Genomic DNA, 24,005 nt, shown 5'->3' on the forward strand with positions numbered 1-24,005 from the left:
TCGAATGGGAAATTGTTCAGGAAATTGATGGGATAAAAATAAGTACATAGAGCAACAAATTAAGGATCACACTATAGTAATTTATTAAACAAATAATGTCAAGAGAGTTCGAACAGCTCTATTTTTAGCAACATAAATGTCGTCGATTAACGCTTTTTTACAAATAAAACAGTCTCCCATGGTCACAAAATTGTTGAAACACATGTGCTCACTTCGAAAGGCTCGAGGCAACTGACCGAGATGCTACGAAAAGAAGAACACGTTTCAACACGTAGACCCTAACAAAAGGGTCCCTTTATACCTGACCCCTCCAACTCCAACGGACGCTCTATGCGGGCACTCCGTTATAACGAGTTTACAGCCAACTAGATATCGAAATTTTTGCCCAGAATATCGGAACCCTCGATTTACACTACGCACAGCAAAAACTCAACACGATACGATATACTAACTTGAGCGCGCTCGACGCTGAGCGTGGATTCACCGACTTTGCGGCGCGCTGGTGATCGTAATTTTTGTCCAACATAAAAAAATCCAAGAAGGAAATTGTAGGTCTGACTATGCTCTACAAGTTTGAATTCCACAATTTTTCATATTTATTAAGACCCAAAGAAAAAAAAAGGAAAAAACAAAAATTTTGTGTCCTAAATTTTTGACTTTATCGATCGATATCTCGATAACGATGCATGATACGCTAAAAATGATTCAGGCGTTATTGTAGAGCACAAAGAAAGCTACAAAAAGTGTCTTACAAAAATTTTCGAATCTCATCGGATAGCCGAGTTATTGCCGAAAAACAAATTTTAAGCGTTTTCCAAGATGGCGGCGAAAGCTCCTAGGAAAGCTTGGTCGACAATCTCAAGTTAAGCTTTTCTAGGTATCCCCTACAACATATTAAAAAATTAGAAGCGCAAATTCATTTTCTTTTATTTGCCTTTTTTTCGGACGAAATGACTGGAATATTGACATTTTGTATCAATTAATGATATTTATGTTGACTCTAGATTAGTTCCGAGTACGCTCGCGTGACGCTCACTGCTGAAATCAGAGCCAAAATGGTGAAAATTAAATTTCTTCAGGAACAAGTTGGCAATCATAGGTCCAGCGTACTGGTCAGTGCTGCAGTGCATCCTGCAGACCAAAGGCCCAACACACAAGAATGTGATTCACATACTAACTAAAGTAGTAAGGTCCAAACATATTACTGTGCAAAAACTTGGCGCTACGTTCGACCAATAGGAAAGATCGCCTGTTATTACATCACGACACACGACAACATATTCGAGCTCTTAGATTGAAATCTAAAGAGCGGATTTTGACTAAGTTTCAGTTAAAACGAGACTTTATGCCAGCAGTATAACGCTGTCTCGTTTTAACAGTGTCTTAAGTCTGAGTCAAAGTGCGGTTTATTGATCTCAGCCTTACTGTAACCTAAAATGGCTTCAATAGCTACCAAAATATATCTATCGGTATACTGTGTCATAGGTACCTAAGTTTGTACAGTCGAAACCACAAATACAAATCCACAAGTACTGTCGCTGTTACGGACACATCTACTCGTGCCTTGCCAAATACCAAGTGTAATAATTCAGTTTTAAATTGGTAATAGGTTGTGGTAAACTTTACAACATTACGAATATTTGGATATTGATATATAATCGAAATATTCTGTTTGTATATAAATATCCCATATTATACCTAAAATAATTACTATTATTGTTGTCTATTGCCAAAAGCTTCCATAATTTATCTCAGATCACATACCAATTTTTTCTTGGATTTTATGTAAGAATAGGAGAAAATTTAATTTATTTAACTTCATAGGATCACTTTTATTTCAAATTCGTGATTTGACGCAAACCACTTATAAACTAAATATACATCATTCGTCGAATAAAATCGAATCAATGAACGAAATATGTTTTTGTTTGACTATTAACTGAGAAATAAGAGCTGCTTTACCACATGTATTAATAACAGCGGCTAAAAATTGCACATTAAAAAACTATAGATTCCATAACCTACTTCAATAGAAATCAGGGCATAGAGAACACAATACTGCAACCAATTTAATCCTTGTAGAATGCTGTGCTGACATAATGTGAATTAGGGATAACTTGCCCGTATGGTAGCTCAAGAAACCATATAAGTGCTGAATTAATTTCAACACAGGCATAATACAAAAAATTATACGCAGCTAAGAATATAATATTGATTTTTTTTAATACTATGTTAATTAAACAACAAAATGTACATAACATTATTTTAGCTGTCCGTAACATCTAAAAACCTTATCTCGTACATGTGTGAAATCACGACCGATATCAAACTTTACGAAGCGATACAATGTGAACCTTATCTAAGTTTACCTTAAAGCTTGCACACACAACGCGCGATGGAAACGAGCGGAAAATTACAACCACATTCAGTAAGGATTCAGTAATATTTTAAAAAGAAAAATGAGTTTACTACTAATTCGGACTTAATCAAAATCAGAAAATAATGATTGTATGTTCGATTATTATGAGAGAAACGCGATTATCTTGCGTGCTTCGTAAAATTCCTTTTATAACAAGTCAAACACGCGGGACACGTATACGCGCGTTTATTGCGCCGGCCTGCCGCGCCGTTTCCGTCGCGCTTTGTGTGAAGCCTTTAACGAATCGTAAATATCAGCAGCAGCAAAGCTTGCTTACATACGTTCAAAAGATCTGTACTCTGCGAGATTATTGGGAAAATGAAATACTTAGATTCATGAAAATGCTATGTTTCAAATATAGGTATAATAAAAATAACTGACAAAATGGAACTCGTATCACAATACTTAGTCTAAATACTAAAATGCATACCACAAACAGACTCTTATAAGTATTTGATTTCTTACAGCATGTAATTTACGTGAGACATTCTAATATTACGATTTTTTTCCAAATATTATATTGTTATGTTAAAGGGGTTTTTTTTTAAATCATAAATGTGTATTTTGCATGTATTTTGACAAAGCATTAATTCAGCCAATCATCTCGCAAGTCGCAGAACATTGCATTATATACCACAGTATCCAGTCAAAACCACTTTTAACTGCATAAGTACTTTTGACTATAAAGGTTGACCAAAAGTAGTTTTAACTTAACAAAAATGGTTAATACTTAATAGTGCTTTTGAGTGAAAAATATCGGTTAAAAATGGTTTTAGACCGGCTCCAAACAATCTTATCTATCCTACCTCTAAATGTTTTTAAATGGCTACGCCAGAAAACTATACAGAACACACTAGCGGTAGGACAGACAAGCCAGGATTGCTTTGATTTCGTTCCAAGCCACATTCAAACTAATTTTATATGCATTATTTAAGATTCAGCAACGATTTTATTCAAACGAAAAGTTTTGACCGGAATTTCGGTCAAATTACTTTTGACTAACCTTTATTTAGTACTTTTGACTATTTTTTGGCAATTAAAAGTAGCTGGATAAAGTTTTGCTTGTAACAGTTAACACCAGATTTTTAGTAGCGTTACCAAAATACCGTTATGTTAACGTTAAAAATAACGATACCTATGTGCCCTACCGTCATTTTGATATAATTGATAATACCGGTAAATTTTAGCGTTTAAATTATTGTGAGTGATATCCATTATAAATACAAATGTCCGACGGCTGAATTCACGTGTTAGTCGGAGTATGCTCGACTTGTTTCAACCCCGAACAAGTAACAATACTTATACCGGTTATTATAACTTATTCATCTAACGACGCCATGTACAAAATAGCATTTAAATAACGATAAAAACATTACGTTAAATTATACTGTTATAATAACGCTATTATTAACGTTACATAACATAATGTTTCGGTAGTTTTAACGTTAATTTCGGTAACCATCCCTGGTTGACAAATACACTGAAATCATAGATGATGAAAGTATCGTGTAGTAGTGTCTAGTTGAGGTGGAAGCCCCGCTCGTTGGTGGCGGCCAGCAGGCGCTCGCGCAGCACTTCCTTGCACGAGTACTCCGGGAGCTTCAAGTAGTGTACGCAAGTGTTCACCGAAGGGTATGAACCGTCGCCGGCGTCAACCTGTGCCCACAAACAATCATTTCAACATATTTCAATTGTAAATTATTATGTTTATCGAATTGACAGATAATAATCAATCTATTTCTAATCTATCGATAAGTTACTTTTTTCTGTCTCTTTTCTATCTACGACCAGTCAGTTCTTGGACTATAAACAGATTTGGGAGATATTAACAGATTTGGGATAAGTTACTTGGCAAAATTGTTAGTTTTCAAAAAAGACCAAACAATTTTTGACAAATAACAACGTTGCTAAAAAACTTATCCAACAGATTACAGATAGGAGAGGTTTCTAATTTCGGCCGTAAGAGGATAAATGATGCAGTTTTAATTTAGCTTTGAAGATAGGAAGTGATTTGGCGATGTTACCTTTCTGACAACGGTGAGCCTGGGGTGCAGGTTGGCCAGGCCGCCGGGCGGCAGGCTGCTGCAGCCCGTCGCGAACTGCAGGAAGGCCTTGCGCTCGCGCCACGACATCTCCACCAGCACGTCCACGAGCCGCAGGAAGCCGGGGCTGCGTCAAACGTGCCATTTGAATTGACATGTCTATAGTGCTTTCTTTTTCACAATTTTCAAAGGATAGAATTTTTTTTAAGTCAGTCAATTTTAGTTTACATATTTTTTTTTTAATTATATAGACTAGCGCTTGGCTGCAATCAGACCTGCTAGCAAGTGATGATGCAGCCTAAGATGGAGCGCGCTTGCCTAGAAGTTGCCTATTCACTCTTGACTTGAAGGTACCCATATTATAGGTGGAGGTATAATGTGTATAATAAATTGAATGAAGCCACATTGAGTTATTGCTAATACAAACCAGCTTAAGAGCCGTTAATTAATACGAAGTAGCGCAGAAAGTAATAGCCAGTTAACAATATTTTATCACACATGTTTAAAATTCCTGCTTTTCAACTCTATCTCCGCTTAGGGTGCGTTTTTGCTTAAGCTAGCAATTTGTTGGAGAACTTACGACACTTAATTTTCATAATGGTTGTATCGAAAAGTGATTAAGGCTACTCTTTGGCTTCAATTTCAGAATTTTTAATATCTGAACAGTTTTGACCCAGTTTTCAACATAAACTTTATCTTTTGTGTGATTTGAGATTTCTTTTGAAAGTTTCTTATAAAGTTTACGACGTGACTGTGACGTTATAAATATTGTTCTTTGTGAACTTCTAATTTTCTGTTGCAACTCTGTATAATAATAATCTTTGAGGCATTCATCAAAACAGAGCGTGAAGGTTGCTTGGTTTCGCAACAAAGATGTAATACTAATCTTTACTAATTTACAAGTAATTTGCCCCGAATTAAGGTGAATGCTTCGCGCTGCATTTATGCAATCGAGAGAGACAATATGCCGCCCTGTATCAAAGTCATTCTTAACTGTAAAAATTTGTGAGTCACAAAAGAATATGAGAGTTTAAAAAACTAATGTTTCAAAAAAGACCAGAACAAATTAAAAACTTTGGTCCTGTAATATATATTAATTTTTTTAAACAAACTCAAAAGAGTTTGTTTGAAAAAAAAATCTTCATTCATCATTCAAAATTATTATTACACACGCAACGCACGCGGTAGCCGGCTATGTCGTTCTACCGCGAACAAAAACCCACAGCAGACGCTTCTACATGATTAATCAGCACAAGTTTCATTTGGTTCAGTTTCATTTTTAGGGCTCCGTACCTCAAAAGAAAAAAGAAACCTTTATATAATCACCTTGTTGTGTCTGTCGGTCTATCTGTCGTGTCTGTCAAGAAAACCTATTGGGTACTTCCCGTTGCCTAAAATCATGAAACTTCGGAGGTAGGCATTATAGCACATGTAAAGGAAAAATCACAAAAAAAAATATTAAAATGTGTTCAGGAGAAAATTAATTTACTAATTCTAATGTTCTACATAAAACTGTTAGGTATACCTTGTACGATGGTACGGAACCCTTCGGAGCGAGTCCGACTCGCACTTGACCGGTTTTTTCTGTCTCCAAGATCGAGGCCATACACATACCTATCGCGCGTGTAGCCCAGCTTGGGCTCGGTGTAGGCGAGCAGGTGTTCGCGCGTCCAGGCAGGCCCGCGCTCGCCGCACAGCAGGAGGCGCAGCTCGGCGGGCGAGAAGGCGCGAAGGCGGCGCGCGGGGAACACGGCGCCGAAGCCGCGCCGGAACGCGCTCGTCTGCCGCGCCACGCCGCCCGCCACCATCCAGCGAGCGCTCAGCGCCGCGTACGAGCGCGCGTTCGCAGCGTTCACCTGACGCATTCACGAGCATTCAAAAGCGGCTATTCAGTTTTATCGGAACAATTTCTGTAATAACTGACTTCCGTTGTATGTACAAATGTACAGTTTTATCGTCAAAAATGTTACAGTTCTCTCAACTGCACATAAGTAGCCGCATGGCTCAATTTCACTCATGACTGTGGGCTTCGATCGAATCTTTTTTATAACAATCTAAACTCAGCTTATAGTAAACTCAGCTTTATGCCCTATTAATACGGTTGAAATTGGCACAATCTGAAAAAACACCAAGCAAATGCGCGGCGCCCGCGGACTTACCGCGCGCCATTGGCATAGTTAATTGCTTTTTTATTATCGCTAGTTAAGAGGCTAAAGAGTGTGCGCGCGAGAACACTCGCATCCCTGCGTATTAGAAAGAGAAAAACGTATAATTAAAAATCACCTATGAAATCTGAATAAAAATCATCTGAAGAAATAAACAATTTCACCAAATAAAAATAATTTAATAGTAGTAATAATTTGAATCTGTAGGGTGCATACCTCGATATGTTCCCCGCCGTCACACAGCGGATACACGGCCAGCTCGGGCGATGTGTTGGAAGCCACGTGTGTCATAGTGAGCGACAGTTGGTCGAAACTGGCGCCATCTACGCGTATTGCAGCTACTTGTGTCTCGCATTCTTCCTTAGATAATGATGGGTCTCGCATTAACTCTTCGTATTGCTCAGCCGCTTTAAGGACACTTGCAAGGAACCTGATAACAAAAACAAAGAATAATTCCAACATGTTGTATTGCAATGTGGATTTCTAGTTTCAGCGTCGATTCTAGTCTTTCTCTTAACCAAAATTAGACGGAAAATGAATTTTAAACACAGAATAAAGTAAGAACGTTCAATGCTTTCTACAAAAAACACTGCTCAAGACAGGCACCTCAATGACATTTTGTAGACACATTAATTTAGAAACATATCTATTTGTGCTTTGTCAAATTTGTATGAAAATTTGTACAGCCTGAAAGATTTGTATGTAAATCTTGATATGTTTACCCGACTTAGTAAACTAATATAAACGTGATTAGCCCGAACAACTTACCTATGCCTTATGGGGTCTATTTCCTGCAAGTCCTCGCTCGTCAATTCCTCGCCGCACATTATTCGCAAGAACGGATCAGAGAGAGGTAGGTCGACTAGGCGTCCGTCTTGTAGAACCTGTACCAAATTAAACAATTTATTATTCACCTTTTAAAAGGTCCATTCAAATATTAGCGCAATCGTTAACCTAAATCAGAACTGGATAGATGACCAACTGACCATGTTCGCCCCAATATGTTGTCTCTCACTTTAGCCGATTGCGGGGGTTAAATGACAATTGCCCATAATAAAAAGTAGCCTGTCAATAATAGCAGACCATGATAAAAACAATAGATAAATATAAGAATAAAAATTATTATGTTCAAGATAAAACTGTAAATATTATATTTTTACCTTAGCTAAAAATACTCCTAGGAACCAGAAATATTTGCAAACTTTATCACAGATAGGAGAGTCTTGCGGCAGAGGCGCCGGGAACAGGCCTCCTGCGCGCATCACGTAGTAGCCCGCCGGTTTCTCTAAACATGACAAAAAGTACAATTCAGAAAACTATAAAATGACTGGAGTACTAAGTACAGTTGCTATAGCACTCTTTTTGGCATCAACCTTTAAAAAATCCTAGGTCAATTCACATTGATAGCTAGTGGAATGGAAGCGAATTTTTGTAACGAAATTGTACATTGTATAATGAGTTTTATGTTAAACTAGAGCCCTTTTAGGCACGCGTCTTCCGGGGAATACTCGCATATTCTCGAACATTCCCGTAGCAGCGGTCGGCGTCGTCTGTACATATATACGCGAAAAGTCGCGCGATGGGATCAGTCGCAACTCGCAGTGCGTCAAGCGTCTTATGTATAGTCTCAACTCTTAAGGCACAGTCGCGAGAATTCGTGAGCGTCCTCGGGAATTCCGACACCTTCCCGCGTGACTAGGCGAAATGGACGCTTCCATTCCCTTTCAATGTAAATTGAGCCCAAGGTTGAGATTTATAGAAGCGCACTTTGATTGCTCAGACTTAAGATTGAGTTAAAACGAGACAGATTTATGTGAGAGTTATACATCTGTCTCGTTTTAACACTGTCTTAACTCTAAGCAAAATCAGAATGCGGTCAATAGATCTCAACCTTAGTACAGTTAACAGTAGCTGCAAGGTGTTTACCGTCAGGCAACGTGAGAGGAAGGGGGGCGAGGTCAGACTCGAGCGTGGGTCCGTCGCACAGCCACATGGAGAGATCGGTCCGCTGCAGCTCGGCCGCGACGAGCGCGTAGAACTCCAGCGTGGGGCCCAGGCCCGTACCTTCCTCGCCCGCGAACTCCACCTCTAGCACTGACTTGCGACCCGCGTGCACTTGCATCACCTGTTTAATTATACTTTTTAGTAAGAACCCTTGACTGTAATTACGACAAACAGTAGATGATGTAGCCTTAGGTGGTGCGCGCCTTCCTAGAAAGTGCCTTTTAACCCTTCTGCCTGCCTCAAAGGTGTCTATTCACTCTTTTTTGAAGATACCATATTATAGCTAACAGAGAAAACGGAAGCCGGAAGGGCAATCAATACAAGGCAATAGCCAGTAGAGTCACCGGATTAGCGCCGTCCATGAACATTTGTGGCCAATCCGTTGCCGACATTTGAAGAATCCACCCCTTGAATAACTCCATGTTGAAAATTTTGAAAAGCCAAAGCCTTTGGAAATCATCCCTACCCTTATGTTTTATTCTTTCACCAATCTACAGACTACATGTCAATTTTAGGTCGTAAGGTCGATCGGAAAATCCTAATTTTGGGATAGTTCTGTGCCACAGGCATGTATTTGGTTCTTCAGGTCACACTTTTAATTTAAATTATAGTTCTAGTCATATCTTTTAGTGAACTAACCTGCAAAGCAGAGCGTAGCAAGTTAGGATGCCTTGGTATCCGCACTCTTTCGTGCCTTAAACGCCCCATCCGGAACTCTGTAGCCTCTAACTCGGCACGCCTTGGTGATACCGTGTTGCCAGTTCTATAACAAGAACAATACCATAAAATCGACTGTATATATCATCATTTTATCATATATTTATCAGATTCCTCAAGATTATATACAAACCTTTGTCTATCTAGCGCTCGATCCCGTTGTGCTTGCAGCCATACTATCGTTCGTGAAGTTCCGAAAGCAGTACACGCGAAGAACATTTGCCTCGTCTCCAAGGGGAACAAGAATGGACACCAATCGTTCAGCTGTTGACACCTGTAACAAGTCGTACAAAGATTAAGCTTAATGGATGAAAATTATGAACGCGTTGGCAATACAATAAGACTCCGACCCAAAATTCGGCGCGGCGTATACACAGGTAGGCTCAAGTCTAATTGCGGCATAGACTTGGGTAAAGGAATAAACCAGTAAAGGAATCCTCAGTGCGTTGATGATGCAATAATTAAACGACACGAGTTCCTTCGTAAAATTTAGTTTTAATTTTTCTCACAACATGAAATAAACAACATTAACAAAACAGTCTTGACATATATATATTGACTATTGAGTGAAGGTTTTTTTCTTTTTTCAAACTTTTATTTTTAAATAAGTATGTGTGTAACCTACATTGGGTATATATACGATAGGCTCTGCGCACACGTAAAATTAGCCAAGATCAAAACGTAGCCGCACGGATACTCGCATCTTCGAGCGTTAACGCCTTGATCGTGGAGAATTTACTCCACACAAAGCACTAATGAACTGGGCTCCATTTCCGTCTGTTCGTCCGAGTTTATATGTGTGTACACCGTGTTTTGAGTCGAAGGTCACACCAAGTTACCATTGCGGGGTAGCGGCTGCGGCCAAGGTGAGCGGGTCCTGCAGCTGGTGGTGCAGCTTGTTGGTGAGCTTGGTGGACAGGAAGCAGTGCGCGGGCAGGCCGGGCAGCAGCGCGCGCAGGCGCCGCAGCGCGCGCACGCAGCACGTCACCATCGAGCCCTCCGCCGACTCTGCGCCGTCCGCTCCCGCCACACCACGCTCCGCTACAGACAAACCCAACTCAAATCCAACTGGCAAAACATTCAGGAAATTTACAGCCTTTTTCCTCCTTCACTGTTCTACCATAGAAAAGCAAAAAAAAAAACGTAGTCTTCGTGTGAACGCACCATTGTGTGGTCGAAATTCTATCTACTAGTATGAAACGTTTTGCCCAACGTTTCTGGGATACGAACCGCTAATGTGTGAAATGCCCTACCGGCGTCCGTGTTTCTTTACAAGTATAACTTAAATATGAAGGTATTTACTCCAAGTGTGAATCGGCATATCTACGCAAGCACATTCCAACCTATACCTCATCATTGCTTTTTATTAGGCATGATTGTCGTCAAGCTCAATCCTTTCTCACAATAAAAAAATTAAAAAACATTATTTGTGCGGTCTCCACATACAAACACTATACGACTCACTCCGCAATGGGCATAGTTGGGTAAACTAAACTTACCTGGATCACCAGGCTCATCATCTTCACTGTCGCTAGACGATGCAAATGCTTCTACACCTTCGATTTCCTTATACGTGAGCCTATAAACAAAATTATAACTGTTACAACACAACCGTCACAAAGCTATAACAAAAAAAAAACTAGCAGATATAGAATTAATTTCTAGTGCTTGTTTACATACACTCACAAATAGGAAATCTCCGAAATCTGTTTTCTAGATAGATGGAGTAGCAAAAGAAAATATTGATACACTACTCATCACTATCCATACTATAAATGCAAAAGTGTTCGTTTGTTGGTTTATTGGTTAGTCCTTCAGTCACGCCGCAACGGAACAACGGATCATTTTTGCATGCACATAGTTAAAGACCTGGAAAGTGACAGAGTAACGAAATTTCAGAAGAAAGAGAGTAAAGAATTTCCACAAGATTCCAAAAACTTGAATCCACGCGGACGAAATTGCGGACATCAGTTAGTCATTTATAAACGTGCCTTATATATTGTTACCCGACTGCGGCGGTGGGATAAGCCCAAAGGAGGGTTATTAAGATAGCACTCACGTGTATGTTGTATCCCTGTGCGTATCGTGTGTGGGAAGGCGCGAGTTAAGTGCCAGCACTGCTCTATAAATGGTCCAGGAAGGTCGTTCGAGCGGCAGACAAACTTCTCCTGAGCTCAGAACCAGTCTCAGGGAAGGCAGCTTGTTTGTCGCAGTAGAAACGTTTCCATTACTTTCTTTTGCCTTTGTATTGGTGCTGGTTGTTTCTTGGGCTGAATCCTCGACGTCCGAGTCTTCACTGATGGGTATGTCGAGATCTGGTAGAGCAAAATCAAATCAAAATCATTTATTCAAAGTAGGTATTATTTATTGTATGCCTTTTGATCGTCTGAATTGTTAGATTTGTAAGATGATTTATAGTAGTGATAATTAATTACGTAAACTTAAAACTAAAGCTACGAGGATTCCAAACGCGCCCAGGTCTGAAAAAAGCCCACAACAAACTCAGCATCAGACATAGCAATTTATACAATTTTAAGTAATGTGTCTTTTCTAGACGGTTTCTTAGAAAAGCGGTGGCACCGCTAGAAAGATGATTTTGACATCGACTGTCTTAAAAACACACGAAAGAGCATTCGTGTAGTAGAAATAGGTAGAATGAGTAGTTTTAATTTGTTATCTAGAGGTGGCGTCACCTGTATAATGGTTCTGGCTGAAATTCAGCGCTGTATGCCCTTGTATTTTTTATTACAAGGGATAATACAGCATTTTGCTGATCTAGGATTATATTTTTGTTCTGCTTTATGTTTTAGTAATAGTAATTTTGTGGTGTACAATAAGGAGGTATATTCATTCATTCATTCAAACATATTTGTTCAAAACATGTTTTTTGTTTTGTTTTTTTTAACAGGATGATCCATTCTTTTTTTTAAATAGTTTTTTTCCAAAACTGGCTTTAATAAGATTTTTTACGTTTTTTGTATTCTGCCACATGCTTGCCCTCTTACCCACAGTCTGGTTGAGGTTGGTGCGGCCGGGGCGCGGATCGAAGGCGGGGATGAGCGCGGAGAACTGGCGCTTGAGCACGAAGTCGTCGTCCCACGGCTTGCGCGAGCGGCTGCCGGCCGCGGCCGCGCCGCCCGCGCCGCGCACCGCCTCCAGCGCCTCTTCCTCCATCAGCGATAGCAGATTTCGTGATACCTGTATCGACGAATATTTCAACTTTTTCTTGCTCCGAAGCTTGATTGCTGATTTCCACAACCCCGCGTATGACTTTCGATTGTAAAATATATGAATAATTAAAACTACCAAAGAAAAAAACGCACATGTCGTATAGAAATGTTAAATAAATGATTGATTCATTTAATGATTGAGAGCAGTGGCGGACTAAAGGTGAGGCGGAGGGAGCGATCCGCCCTGAGTCTCAGGTCTAGTTGGGCCTCCAAACTTGAAAAACTCTCAGAAAAATCACAAATCAAAAGATGTATAAGTTAGAGCCAACTTTGGCTTCATGGAAGCCCCTTAGCGTTTCTGTAAAATTAAAGAAAAAAATTCGTGCTTGCTTCGCTGGTGATATTATTCGCCAAATGTATCGTCTGTTTACTGATTTTCAGTGGGTTTTACTTATACACACCTGTTCGGGAATCCCTACCTAAAAAAACCTAAAGTCCAATAAAAGATTTCTTTTTTGATGCTCACTAATTAATGTTGCCGCCTCGGGCCTCTACTACGGGGCCGTATTGATTAAGAGAGAGTCATATCTGCGTGGATAAAATAATGAAAGGGTTTTCCAAACACTACATATATTCTAAAATAACTTACAACTTCCTGGTATGTGGGTTCATTCTCCTTATCACTGTCCAACGCGTCATCGCCTTCGTCATCATCCTCCAGCTCCGTGAGCAGCGCCGGCGCGCGACACGATTCAAGGAAGTCTTCTAAAGACACCTATGAATAATTCATTTAGCCTTTAGATTTGGCGGTTATAGTAATTTTGTCTGCCCATTCAGCATAATAGTCTAACTTTTTAAGGATAAATTTCACGTGGGACGTCTTAGGTTGAGATCAATAGAGCGCACTTTGACTTTGCTCAGACTTAAGACACTGTTAAAACGAGACAGCGTTACACTGCTGGCATAAATCTGTCTCGTTTTAACTGAAACTTCAACTAAGTAAAGTCAAAATGCGCTCTATAGATTTCGATTTTCAACGTTTGATCCTTGATTACCTGTGAAACGTCAAGGTCGGCCAAAGAGTTATGAAACAGGTCAAATCGCGTAAAAAATTCTGCTAACCCTTGCAAAACAAAGTAGCCGATGCTGGCCTTTATTTAAATGGGACTGGATAGATCAGAGCCGCATGTCAGATCACTTGTGGGCAAAATCTGCTTCTTTCTGGACCTCCCAGAATTATCCACGGCTCGGCAAGGCGACGATGGCGCGCGCGATTAATTCGATATATCTACAGTTAGCTGATTCGAAAAGGCACCGAATTGCGAATTTTCACATCTAGAGCGACGGTATTCACGTTTACCTGTTCGCTTTCACTGGAAGTAGACGTTAAGGATAGGGTGAGCGCGTTTTGAGCGTTGGGCGCCAGCGACGGGTAGCTCTGCGCCGCGGACAGCAGCCCGCCCGGGAAGTTGCTGGACAACGCGAGGCGGACCAAGCTGAAACATGTTTACTATTGGAACACTCTGCCTATTAGCATGGAATATAGTGCGCGCAAAACAAGTAGTCCAATCTGAACACGAAGCACATATTACTGCAGATTGTACAAAAGCAGATCTCAGCCGGGCTAGTTATTTAATCCTTACGCTGACAATTCACGATCAAGTTTAACGTCAAGTTTGCAGCGCTTTTGAAACTGCGTTCAGTAAATTGACAGCCGTACACCGTCAAAAATGCGGGACATCATACACACTCATCCGATACGAGCCCGTGAAAGTACGGATTTAAAAAAAACTAAGACCGAACTCAGATATTGACAATTCAGTGAGCATCTTTGACACATCCGAGATATTTTCATGGATGTCGGAGAGAACTCTGATCGCCCTTAGTCATAAAAACATAAACATAGAATTAAGTGATAGAAGTAAATTAAACAGAATATAAGCTCTCATGCTATTGTCTCATAGATCTATACCTGGGGAACAGTCCAGTGGAGTGGTTGGAACGCGCGGCCCGCTGTATCGCTGCGCCGCGCCCCACGCCGCTACCCCGTCCTACTACTCCCAGCGACTCCAGCAATCGTGCTGCGCCCTAAATATTATAGACAATATTACTCATTCATTTATAAGGGAAACTCACAGTTAGTTACAGGAAGTAGTTTTATTTATTATTATTTAATTATTACAGACAATGCTGATGCCAATTAATTGATAATATGTAAAATAAAATGCTAAATTAAAATAAATGTACAAGGAAGAAATTAAACATAAAAGTTGTCAAGTCAAAATAAGCAAAATCATAAAGCACAAAAGTACAGAAAATAGAAATATGGTACAGAAGAAAAATAGAGCTAATTACAAGTTTTCACAGGTAGTAGTTAAATAAGAAACAAAAAGCTCGCGTGGTGACTTCATGGTGTTTTATTAAGAAATAGGTCAAGTCCGAGTAAGACTCGCACACGCAGGGTTCCGCACCATCTTACAATAAATAACAATTTTTAGTTTTGTTTCTAAGTTTCATGGTGGCCCTTTTGAAATTTTTATTATTTGTTGTTATTGCGGCAATAGAAACACAGATTGTGAAAATTTCAACTCTCTACCTGTTAACTTTAACGAGATACAGCCCGCTTACAGACGGACAGCGGAGGCTTAGTAATAGGATTCTATAGGCATCCTTCTGGTACGTCCTAAAAATGAAACGTAACGTACGCGAATAAGAACGTGAGAATGCGACTGGCAGTAAAGCATGTCATATTTGAAGCGCGCCAGATTCGTTTTAACATAGCGTAAATATTGACATATAACAGATAGATTGATTATATTAGTTTCGGCAGTAAGTTACCTGTTGCGTGAGATCAGGCTCGCTGGCACTCATAGCACCGCCGGCCGCTTGCGCGTCCTTCTTTTGCTCGCCAAACTGACTTTCGCCATTTTCATTTTCTTCACACTGGAAATATATTTTCATATAGCGTTTGTTGCACAATGTCGTCTTACTTATACTATACAATCTCCACGGAATGAAATTACTATAGCGCACTCTCTGTTACGTAATCCCATACAAATGATAGAGCTAAATCTCATGGGGCGCTAACAACTCATAACCAATCACAACGAAACAATATCGAAAAGAAAACAAAATTCGAAATCCAATTAAAAAACAATAGTTTTGTAATTGAATTTCGAATGTGTTTTGAAAATATTTTCGAATTGAATTTCAAATGTTTTTTTAAAGATGTTTGTGATTGGTTGGTGACTCAAAGGTGGTAAAGGCTGACTGAGATTTTTACTTTTACTTACCAGTACACCAATTGTTTGCGGATGCCATTTTTTTCGCGTATATCTCGGATTCCATTTACCTACCTGTATGTGCAGGCGGTTGGCGTTGTTGCGCAGCGTGTGCAGCAGCGAGACCGGCAGCGCGGGCAGCGCCAGCAGCTCGCTGGACAGCAGCGCGTTGGCGCTGTTGCGCATGGCGTCACCCTCGCAGCAGCGCGCCTCGCTCTCCTTGTACAACAACGCTACATTACACCCTAGCATACGCGGTTAGCACAAGTTCGACACGCACACTAATGCACACAAACTACAGCTCTACTCCCATTCATATTTTTTTGTAACTTCTCTTAGATATTAGATGAGATCAGTCACTAGCTTTACTTGATTTGATAGAAAAAGAAATTAAAGTCCTCTAACTACTTTGGCACATAGGTAAATAATTGCAATCAGAATTTGTATCAGTGTGAACAGTAAGAACTAAAGAAAGAACACTTAGAAGTCAGTAAAAAAATCGTTCTATATTATAGCAAGTTGCGCTACGTTATTTAAATGTTTATGTATTGTATGTATTTCACCATTTCTTATATAATGCAATACACTGGCTAGTTACAAAATTAAAACAAGCAGAATAAAACAAAATAAAGGGGGTATGGTATACTCAGTTCTATGTGGAAATCAAGAATAATATTATATTAGCTCAGTTTGAAAAACCACACTCAATAAATGCTAGTTGTACAAAACCAGTATAATGATCAAAACAGATTGTTGTAACAAACCTCTTGAGCCGCTGAATCTGGCACTGGTTCCTTTGCTGGATAAGGTTTTGTGATATCAGTGATACTTGTTGGTCCCATTTCCATATTAGTAAAGGAAGTGTTGCCTAAATCAGTCATACAGTTGTTGCCCTCCGCTCCAAGCGTGAGTGATTCTACTATTGTTGCTAGATCTAAAAGAAAACAACAATTGAAGCAAATTATTTATTAATATTTGAGAATATTTCACAATTTTCACTCTACAGTGATCTCCTCATGTCTAATTTGATTATGTAGAGAAACTCCAGGCATAGCTCGCATCGCGTAAGCTCTCCATTGCCCGCAAAGTAACTCTGAACTTTCTTATAAGGCCATAGCGATCATGTCTTTGATTCAGACAGTGTGTAATCAGAAAGCTAGCAAAAACTTAGCGTTATTATTATACTACCTTAACACAATAACCATTTGCCTTTTCTCGTAATTTTAGTGATTAAGTACATTTTCAAACCCGCATTGTATAGCGTGTTAAAGTTTAACACGCTATACAATGCGCATTGTATAGCGTGTTAAAGTTTAACACGCTATACAATGCTATGGCTATGCCCCACCTACGTTCGTTGACCTCAGCGTCTGTCAGGTGTTTTATTGCAATATATTGTGAACTTTTAATTTATGGTATCTTATCAATGATCAACAGTACTATCACCAGTCTTCGTTTATGCTAGCGTTCTGGTTACACCCTGTCAACATGCAATATTACAGATTTGGCACAAAACGATAGTAACGATAGTAACACCTATGTTAGGCAAAACGCAATGTAACAGATTTGGTGTAAACAGATAATAATACCTGTGTTGATATGGTGCGTGGAGGTGTTGATGGCGGAGAGGTCGGCGGCATGTCCGCGCGGCCGCGCCATGTTGCCGCCCACCTCCTCCGATATGTTGTCCGCCGACGACGCCTGCTCCGTCGACGCCACGGACACCTGCGCAATTAAGGTCTTCAGAAATGGCGGGCACGAGGTGGCATCACTGAGATGTCAAGTCCAAACACCAAACCACTACCGGAGTGAACTAGAGTGAGGTAACTCTCGGTTTGATCCTGACGATATATTATTAGGCTATGGTAGACGTTAAATCAAAGAAAAGAAGAACATTTTTACTAAACCCATACCCCTTTGGTTTCTACACGTCATCGTACCGTATCGCTTGGCGGTACGACGTTGCCCGCAAGGTAGTAATTAGACACGAGCAAGTACCAGACCAGATTAGAAATCATAAAATTCTAAACCCCTGCCGGGAATCGTACCCGGGACCTCTCACTAATAAGACCTATAAACAATCGATTGTTATCGAATAACAACAATAATCGAATGATTCGATTGTTATTCGAATGAATCTCCTATCGTTATCACAGGCTAATCTATTTTTCTACCTGTTGATCGGTCGCCGTGGCATCAGGTAGACTGGGCGTGGAGTGGCTCTTGCGCGACGAGCGGGCTCCCTCGCCCGCGCCACCCGTGCTGCCGCCCGTGCCTCCGCTCACCACCTTCAAGTCGAATTTACCCTCCGCGCCCATGCGATATGAGTTCCGTCCACCGTGGTCCCACCTGTTATATAAATGATTACGTTCGACCTTGTGTGATACTATTAAGAAATAATATACATCCACCTAATGTTTTCATTAGTTAGAAGTTTTCCATGTTATTATTCTTATTGTCAGTGAATACCCATATGTTATAAAGAATACTTATTATAGATTTTAGGAAGACCGTTGTAACTTACCATCCTAAGTATAGTATTGCGCACTCTACGTTGTACAATAGTAGCATGCAACGCGCGAGTCAACGTTGCAACGCATGCAGCGTTGCAACGATGACTCGCGCGCCACTTTTGTACGTTGATGATATGATGCTATGTCACAAACCCTCGCACGAGTTCCAACAACCGTACAAAGTTTCAACTCAATCGGATGACCGATATGCGATAGCATATTTGGTAGCGCATAAATATTAATCTACACTAATGTTATAAATGCAAAAATGTGTCAGTCCTGTCTGCTGCTAACTTCACTGCTCATGTGTTAGAATAATTTTGAGAAAAAGTACAAAGGACGAGAAAGGACAAAGGATACTTTTTAACCCGGGAGATAAGAGATCTCAATTCGCGGGTATCGTCTAGTTTTTATGTATGAAAAAAGAAGCTATTTACCACAGTTAGCTGAAATGATGAGTATGATTATGCAGGTGTAATTTCTTCTAACACACCCGCTTACCTGACATCCACCCACCCGTTGTGCAGATCCGAGGTAACGGTGCCCATGGCGGGGTGCGGGCCGTCCTGGTCACGCCACTTCCAGTCCGGGCCGCGCAGTACGCGCGCGCCCGCGCACAGCGCCCGGCTGCCGCGCGACCAACGCCGCGCGCCCGCGCCCGCTCCTCCCACCTGCCGCGGCGGCGTCTCCACCACGCTCACCACCTGAACAACCATCACACGTTTTACTAATGGCGAATAAGTGGTAGCGTAGCACTGCTCAGCTCCTGCAGTCCTGCTCGTCACATGCGCCACTAACGTGCACGATGCGCGCGTAAATATCTTCAAAGCAGGAATGAACAAGCGCGCTCTAAGCTCGACTTCATCATTGTTTTTTAAAACATGATTGTCGTCAAGGGCAAGCCTGTCATGCAATAATTTTTTTTATAAACATACCTTGCCGTATATCTCCAGGCCGGAGAGCGAGAGGTAGTGGCTCTGGCCGCTCGCGTTCTTGCCGTTCTGCTGTATGCGCAGGTAGCGGTACGCCGCGTCGGCGCGCACGCGCCACGTGGCCGTGCTGCCCGGCTCCTGCAGCGCCTGCTCATCCACGTGCGCCACTAACGTACTCCAGCTGACGCCGTCCATTGACATCTGCACACATTCACATATTACATTCACACAAAAGTCTAATTTCACAAGAAATACTGTACCATATAGAGGACCAGTTTTTAGTTTAAATAAATCCGCGACTTCAAAAGGGCAAAAACATTCAAACAGCATATCGGAACACTAATCACTATGGGGGTTGTGTATAAGTCATCCAATAACTAAACAAAATCACTCACTTGAAACAACCAATTCCTGAGCGCCGAGCGACCGTATCCCCTCGCGTGTCGTAATGTGTACGCTGAAGGAACTATGTGCAACCCAAGATCCAAGGCAATAAAGGCTCTTCTGTCGTCGTTGGTGTGGACATTCAGCGGTTCTGGCGACCTGGAGAGGGCGTCCTCCGCGCGGCCGTAAGGCAACTGCCGGCCGTCAGACGACCAGACGCTCACCAGCCCGTGCGCACCGGGATTCAACCATTCGGACGTGCCCCCATTGCTTCCAATAAAATACAACACGCCGTTTTCATCGAAATCATGCTGAAATAAATTATGCCTTATAAATAGGGGAATAAAGTATCACATAGATACTCTTAGTTTGGTGATAGAGCATAATTAGTAATAACAACCATTTGGTTAACAATAAATAAAATTATTTTAGTGCTTACCTTACTACCAACGCTCATAAGACAAGAACTGAATGATTTTATGATAAACTTTGTTTTAAAGTGTAAATAAAGAAATTGCGAGGAGGCAGGTTCATGAATAAATTATTAATATCATAAATGCAAAATTGTGTCTGTCTGCTAGCTTTACGTGGCCCAACAGTTTTACCGATTTTGATGAAATTTGGTACAGGGATAGACGATAGCATAATATCTCGTCGATGGGCATAGGCTACTTTTGTTTTGAAAAAACAGAGTTCCCACTGGGTTCTTAAAAACCTAAATCCACATGCTTGAACTCGTAGCGATAATCTATTTGAGATAGACGACATCCTAGAGACGGCCATATCCAATGGGATTTTTAGAATCTAAATCCACGAAGTCGCGAGCAGGATCTAGTATTAAAATTAAGTAATTGAGATTCTTACATCATACGTAAAGTTGATAGGCGCCTCAGCCTTTATTTTCTGTACAAAGTTGAAGGACGATCGATCCATATCGTACCACTGTCGAGCGACACACTTCGCTAGGAATCTTTCCAGTTGCCGTACAGTGGTTAGGGCTTCAACTTTTAAGCTCCGTCCAGCGTTGTTGTTTGTGACAGACTCTTCGGATGTTTCATCGTTCGAACGTTCAACTCGCAGCCTACAATTGATAAGATATAGATGTACAGTGCTCTTTATAACGAAACTCAAAGCACTAAGGCTGAAATCTATGGAGCGCACTTTGACTTTGCTCAGACTTAAGACACTGTTAAAACGAGACAGATTTATGCCAGCTATATAACATTGTCTCGTTTTAACAGTGTCTTAAGTCTGAGTAGTCAAAATGCGCTCTATAGATTTCAGTCTAAGTATTTTTTTGCGCTATAGAGAGTTTTCGTTATATGGGGAGAATAAAGAAAATATGGTTTTTTTATTGACCAAGTTGATTTGACTGGAAATACGATAGCAGCCGTCGATGGTGTTTACCTGATGCGCTTGGTGAGGTGATGCAGCGCGGCGGGCTGGTGCGCGGGCGCATCAGGCGCGGGTGCCAGCACGGGTAAGCGCTCTACACTCTCCAACACGCCCACGAGGCGGGCCGCCAATGCCGCGCCGGTACCTCCTGCGCCTTTCTCCTCATCCCGTTCCGTCTCCTTGCTTTCCACGCCAGCTGAGCCGGACAACGCCCACTCACGTACAATGCGCTCTCGCTCAGCCAGTTGGCCTGGCTTATCTACAGAAGGTAAATTAAACTCCTCTATAGCCTCTTTAGACTTGTAAGTTATTAAATTATAATTGAAAAAAAAATTATTTTGTGAAAATATTCTGCAAAATCACTGACTTGACATATCAACATACAACTCCCAACTACTGGGTCTAGAAACTTCAGATTAGAATAATGTTGGAAGAACCCACCTCCAGGACATTTTAGATGGATGGGAATCAAATCAAGGGAGTCGCTGGTATTAGGCGGTGTAAGACCATGGCGTGTGGAAATCCCTACAGGAGACCTATTTTTTTTTTAAAGAATTTGCCATTTTAATCTTGACTTACGTTCCCCTTTCCTCTCCAACTAAGCGTAAAACTTATACTAGAAGTGGGGTACGACAATAGTATAATGGGTGAGGTTTGAACCGCCGACCTTTCGGATTTCAGCCCGCTCCTATAACCGTTGAGCTATTGAGGCTTGTTCAGCTGGACCTATGCCCAGCTGTAGACGCTTATCCGTAGATGATGATGAATAAATGCGCACAGCTTACCATTTGCTTGCGGCGACAAAACTTGTAGTAGCGCCGGTGCCAAACCCGATGATTGTAATTCGTATGCAGATAACAACTCATCGCCACATAGAAGCTCCGTCAACTGGTCGAGGGACTCTCTCAATTCTTTCTGCCACTCTCCTGTTGATATAACAATTTTTTTTCATTCGGACATTTTCAAGTTGCAGCTTGCGTTTGCATTTGCTTATACACGGCATAATAATATTGTAAATTGATTAATTGTTGAAAACGGCAACCGTTGAGTTTCTTGCTGGATCTTTTCGGAACCAGTGGCAGATTCATTTCACAACTCAAAAACATTAAAAGTTTTTTAAAAAATAATTTTTTTATGCTACTTCTATTACCGATGGAAGGACATCATATAATGTCAAATGAGCTCAGTGGCTATCATTCAGAGATAGACACTGAGATAGCGAATCACCCTGCAGGGAGGTGATCACGATCCTCACTCATGAGGCACCGACTGAAGACAGATTACTAACCAGCGGGTTGTGAGGCGAGCCGCTGGAGCTTGGCCAGCAGCGCGCGCAGACGGGCCACGGGCGCGCGCGGCTGGCGGCCCGCGGCGCTCGCCAGGTGGCGCGTGTACAGCGCGCGCGCACGCTCGCCCACCTGCACAGGATAATCACCCATACTAATACCACACTAATATTATAAAGGCGAAAGTTTGTATGTATGGATGTTTGTTACCCTTTCACGCAAAAACTACTAGACAGATTTAGCTGAAATTTGGAATGGAGATAGATTATCCTTTGGATTAACACATAGGGTACTTTTTATCCCGGAATATCAATGAGTTCCCATGGGATTTTCAAAAATCTAAATCCACGCATACATAGTCGCGGGCATCACCTAGTACCATATAAAGCAAGCATATTATACCAGGTTAGCAAACAATGTGCCTATTATTGGTATCCCTTTCATGATACACCCTGCGAATAAGGATAGCATTAGATTTAGATCTGTCAATTTAACTTAAATTATGTCTCAAAAGAGTCACCAGAGAACTTATGCCAGACCAAGGCCTAAACACTGCTTAATTGTACGATAGATACTATTACAGGTACCTGTGCCTTCTGCTGTTCAGTCTTTGCAGAGAAACGACTTCGATTCTGTGTTGCGTTTCCGTTATTAGCCGCTGTCGATCGGCGATCCGCCCAACCGCTAGCCAATTCGGGCCCTAAAATAATACAACCAAATTTTAAATCTTTTCTAATCTTTAAGTTTTAGGGGACGAAGTCGCGGGCATCATCTAGTAAAATATATAAATTGATAAAAGAAAATTGTACCAAAAAAATTGTACCTAAAAATGTTTCAGCGGTAAAAGAATGCTTGGTTCCTCTGTTCGATTCAAAGATAAACCCTGGCAAATCTTCCCGCAGTATTGTTGTTTGCTGCTGCCCGTCAGTATTGTGTATGTGAAGTTCCTTCTCCCTGGGAACAAAATGATTTAATACTTATATGTAATTAAAAAAAAAATTCTTCAATACCAAGTATAGACACTTTAAGCGCGGCAAGTGGTAAATTATAATTTTTTCGCAACTGCTTTGGCAACCCATAAGTGGTTGCATAATTTAACAAAGTATAACATATATTAGCATGCATCTGTCGTGATGTGGCACCTTAGAATGGCCCAATTCATGAAGCGCCCAACTATTCTATAAAATGATAGAATTTCATTACAATATAGTTATCAAGTAGGTACTATAATAAAGGGACTTTGTTGATTTGGCCAGTAACGCTTGACTATATTAAAACTGTAGGTACCCATAAAACATTTTATAAACCATGCCTTTTTGTCTACTTACTTCTTACATGATAGTACCCAGTTGCCAAGTATCAATTTGGTTGGGCCGGGTTTCGACAGTATACTTTGTGGTACGCAATTCTTTACAGACGCTCTCGCTCTCTGGAGTTTGTCAATAAATTCACCACGGTTTTCTGAAACCAAAGATTATCGTAAAATTTTCAGTTCCAATGTACAAAATGTTAACAAGCTATAAACAACTGCGGTTTCGTCTTCCCTGGAGCGGAGACTTGAACACTTCTACTGTTAAAGGCAAAACAAATAAAACATATCGAAAACTGGGTAAAGGCCCGATTTTGTTTTTATTGTGTCACTTTTATATACAATAATATCTGTATACGTGTTTATTATCTCACGTTGTTATTGGCTT

At 40.9% G+C, this 24,005-nt stretch overlaps 1 protein-coding gene and 1 long non-coding RNA gene across 5 annotated transcripts in view; one reads left to right on the forward strand and one right to left on the reverse strand.

Annotated features, from left to right (window-relative positions):
* The first annotated feature begins 1,035 nt into the window (after nucleotides 1–1,035).
* LOC123869833 lies at nucleotides 1,036–14,395 on the forward strand. The gene is made up of 3 exons (XR_006796962.1): nucleotides 1,036–3,057; nucleotides 9,146–9,148; nucleotides 14,384–14,395. It is a non-coding gene; the product is annotated as an uncharacterized LOC123869833 (long non-coding RNA).
* The window catches only part of LOC123869791 (E3 ubiquitin-protein ligase HECTD1), a 31,677-nt gene continuing 11,054 nt past the window's right edge, over nucleotides 3,383–24,005 (reverse strand). For all 4 annotated transcript variants that reach the window (XM_045912824.1, XM_045912825.1, XM_045912823.1 and 1 more), the window contains 31 exons: nucleotides 23,637–23,769; nucleotides 23,132–23,262; nucleotides 22,896–23,008; nucleotides 22,311–22,440; nucleotides 21,808–21,948; nucleotides 21,035–21,281; nucleotides 20,492–20,708; nucleotides 19,639–19,938; nucleotides 19,247–19,444; nucleotides 18,813–19,015; nucleotides 17,973–18,147; nucleotides 17,388–17,523; nucleotides 16,563–16,732; nucleotides 15,874–16,017; nucleotides 15,356–15,460; nucleotides 14,490–14,605; nucleotides 13,878–14,013; nucleotides 13,167–13,292; nucleotides 12,353–12,545; nucleotides 11,407–11,662; nucleotides 10,847–10,926; nucleotides 10,187–10,388; nucleotides 9,481–9,621; nucleotides 9,270–9,393; nucleotides 8,553–8,751; nucleotides 7,787–7,911; nucleotides 7,395–7,510; nucleotides 6,843–7,056; nucleotides 6,076–6,317; nucleotides 4,444–4,588; nucleotides 3,383–4,075 (listed from right to left, as the gene is read on the reverse strand). In XM_045912824.1, coding sequence (XP_045768780.1) covers nucleotides 3,938–4,075; nucleotides 4,444–4,588; nucleotides 6,076–6,317; nucleotides 6,843–7,056; nucleotides 7,395–7,510; nucleotides 7,787–7,911; nucleotides 8,553–8,751; nucleotides 9,270–9,393; nucleotides 9,481–9,621; nucleotides 10,187–10,388; nucleotides 10,847–10,926; nucleotides 11,407–11,662; nucleotides 12,353–12,545; nucleotides 13,167–13,292; nucleotides 13,878–14,013; nucleotides 14,490–14,605; nucleotides 15,356–15,460; nucleotides 15,874–16,017; nucleotides 16,563–16,732; nucleotides 17,388–17,523; nucleotides 17,973–18,147; nucleotides 18,813–19,015; nucleotides 19,247–19,444; nucleotides 19,639–19,938; nucleotides 20,492–20,708; nucleotides 21,035–21,281; nucleotides 21,808–21,948; nucleotides 22,311–22,440; nucleotides 22,896–23,008; nucleotides 23,132–23,262; nucleotides 23,637–23,769 — 5,096 coding nt within the window. In that variant the 3' untranslated portion in view covers nucleotides 3,383–3,937. The remainder of the gene's footprint in view (nucleotides 4,076–4,443; nucleotides 4,589–6,075; nucleotides 6,318–6,842; nucleotides 7,057–7,394; nucleotides 7,511–7,786; nucleotides 7,912–8,552; nucleotides 8,752–9,269; nucleotides 9,394–9,480; nucleotides 9,622–10,186; nucleotides 10,389–10,846; nucleotides 10,927–11,406; nucleotides 11,663–12,352; nucleotides 12,546–13,166; nucleotides 13,293–13,877; nucleotides 14,014–14,489; nucleotides 14,606–15,355; nucleotides 15,461–15,873; nucleotides 16,018–16,562; nucleotides 16,733–17,387; nucleotides 17,524–17,972; nucleotides 18,148–18,812; nucleotides 19,016–19,246; nucleotides 19,445–19,638; nucleotides 19,939–20,491; nucleotides 20,709–21,034; nucleotides 21,282–21,807; nucleotides 21,949–22,310; nucleotides 22,441–22,895; nucleotides 23,009–23,131; nucleotides 23,263–23,636; nucleotides 23,770–24,005) is intronic.

This window comes from Maniola jurtina, chromosome 11 (genome assembly GCF_905333055.1).
Source record: "Maniola jurtina chromosome 11, ilManJurt1.1, whole genome shotgun sequence".
Taxonomy (NCBI): domain Eukaryota; kingdom Metazoa; phylum Arthropoda; class Insecta; order Lepidoptera; family Nymphalidae; genus Maniola; species Maniola jurtina.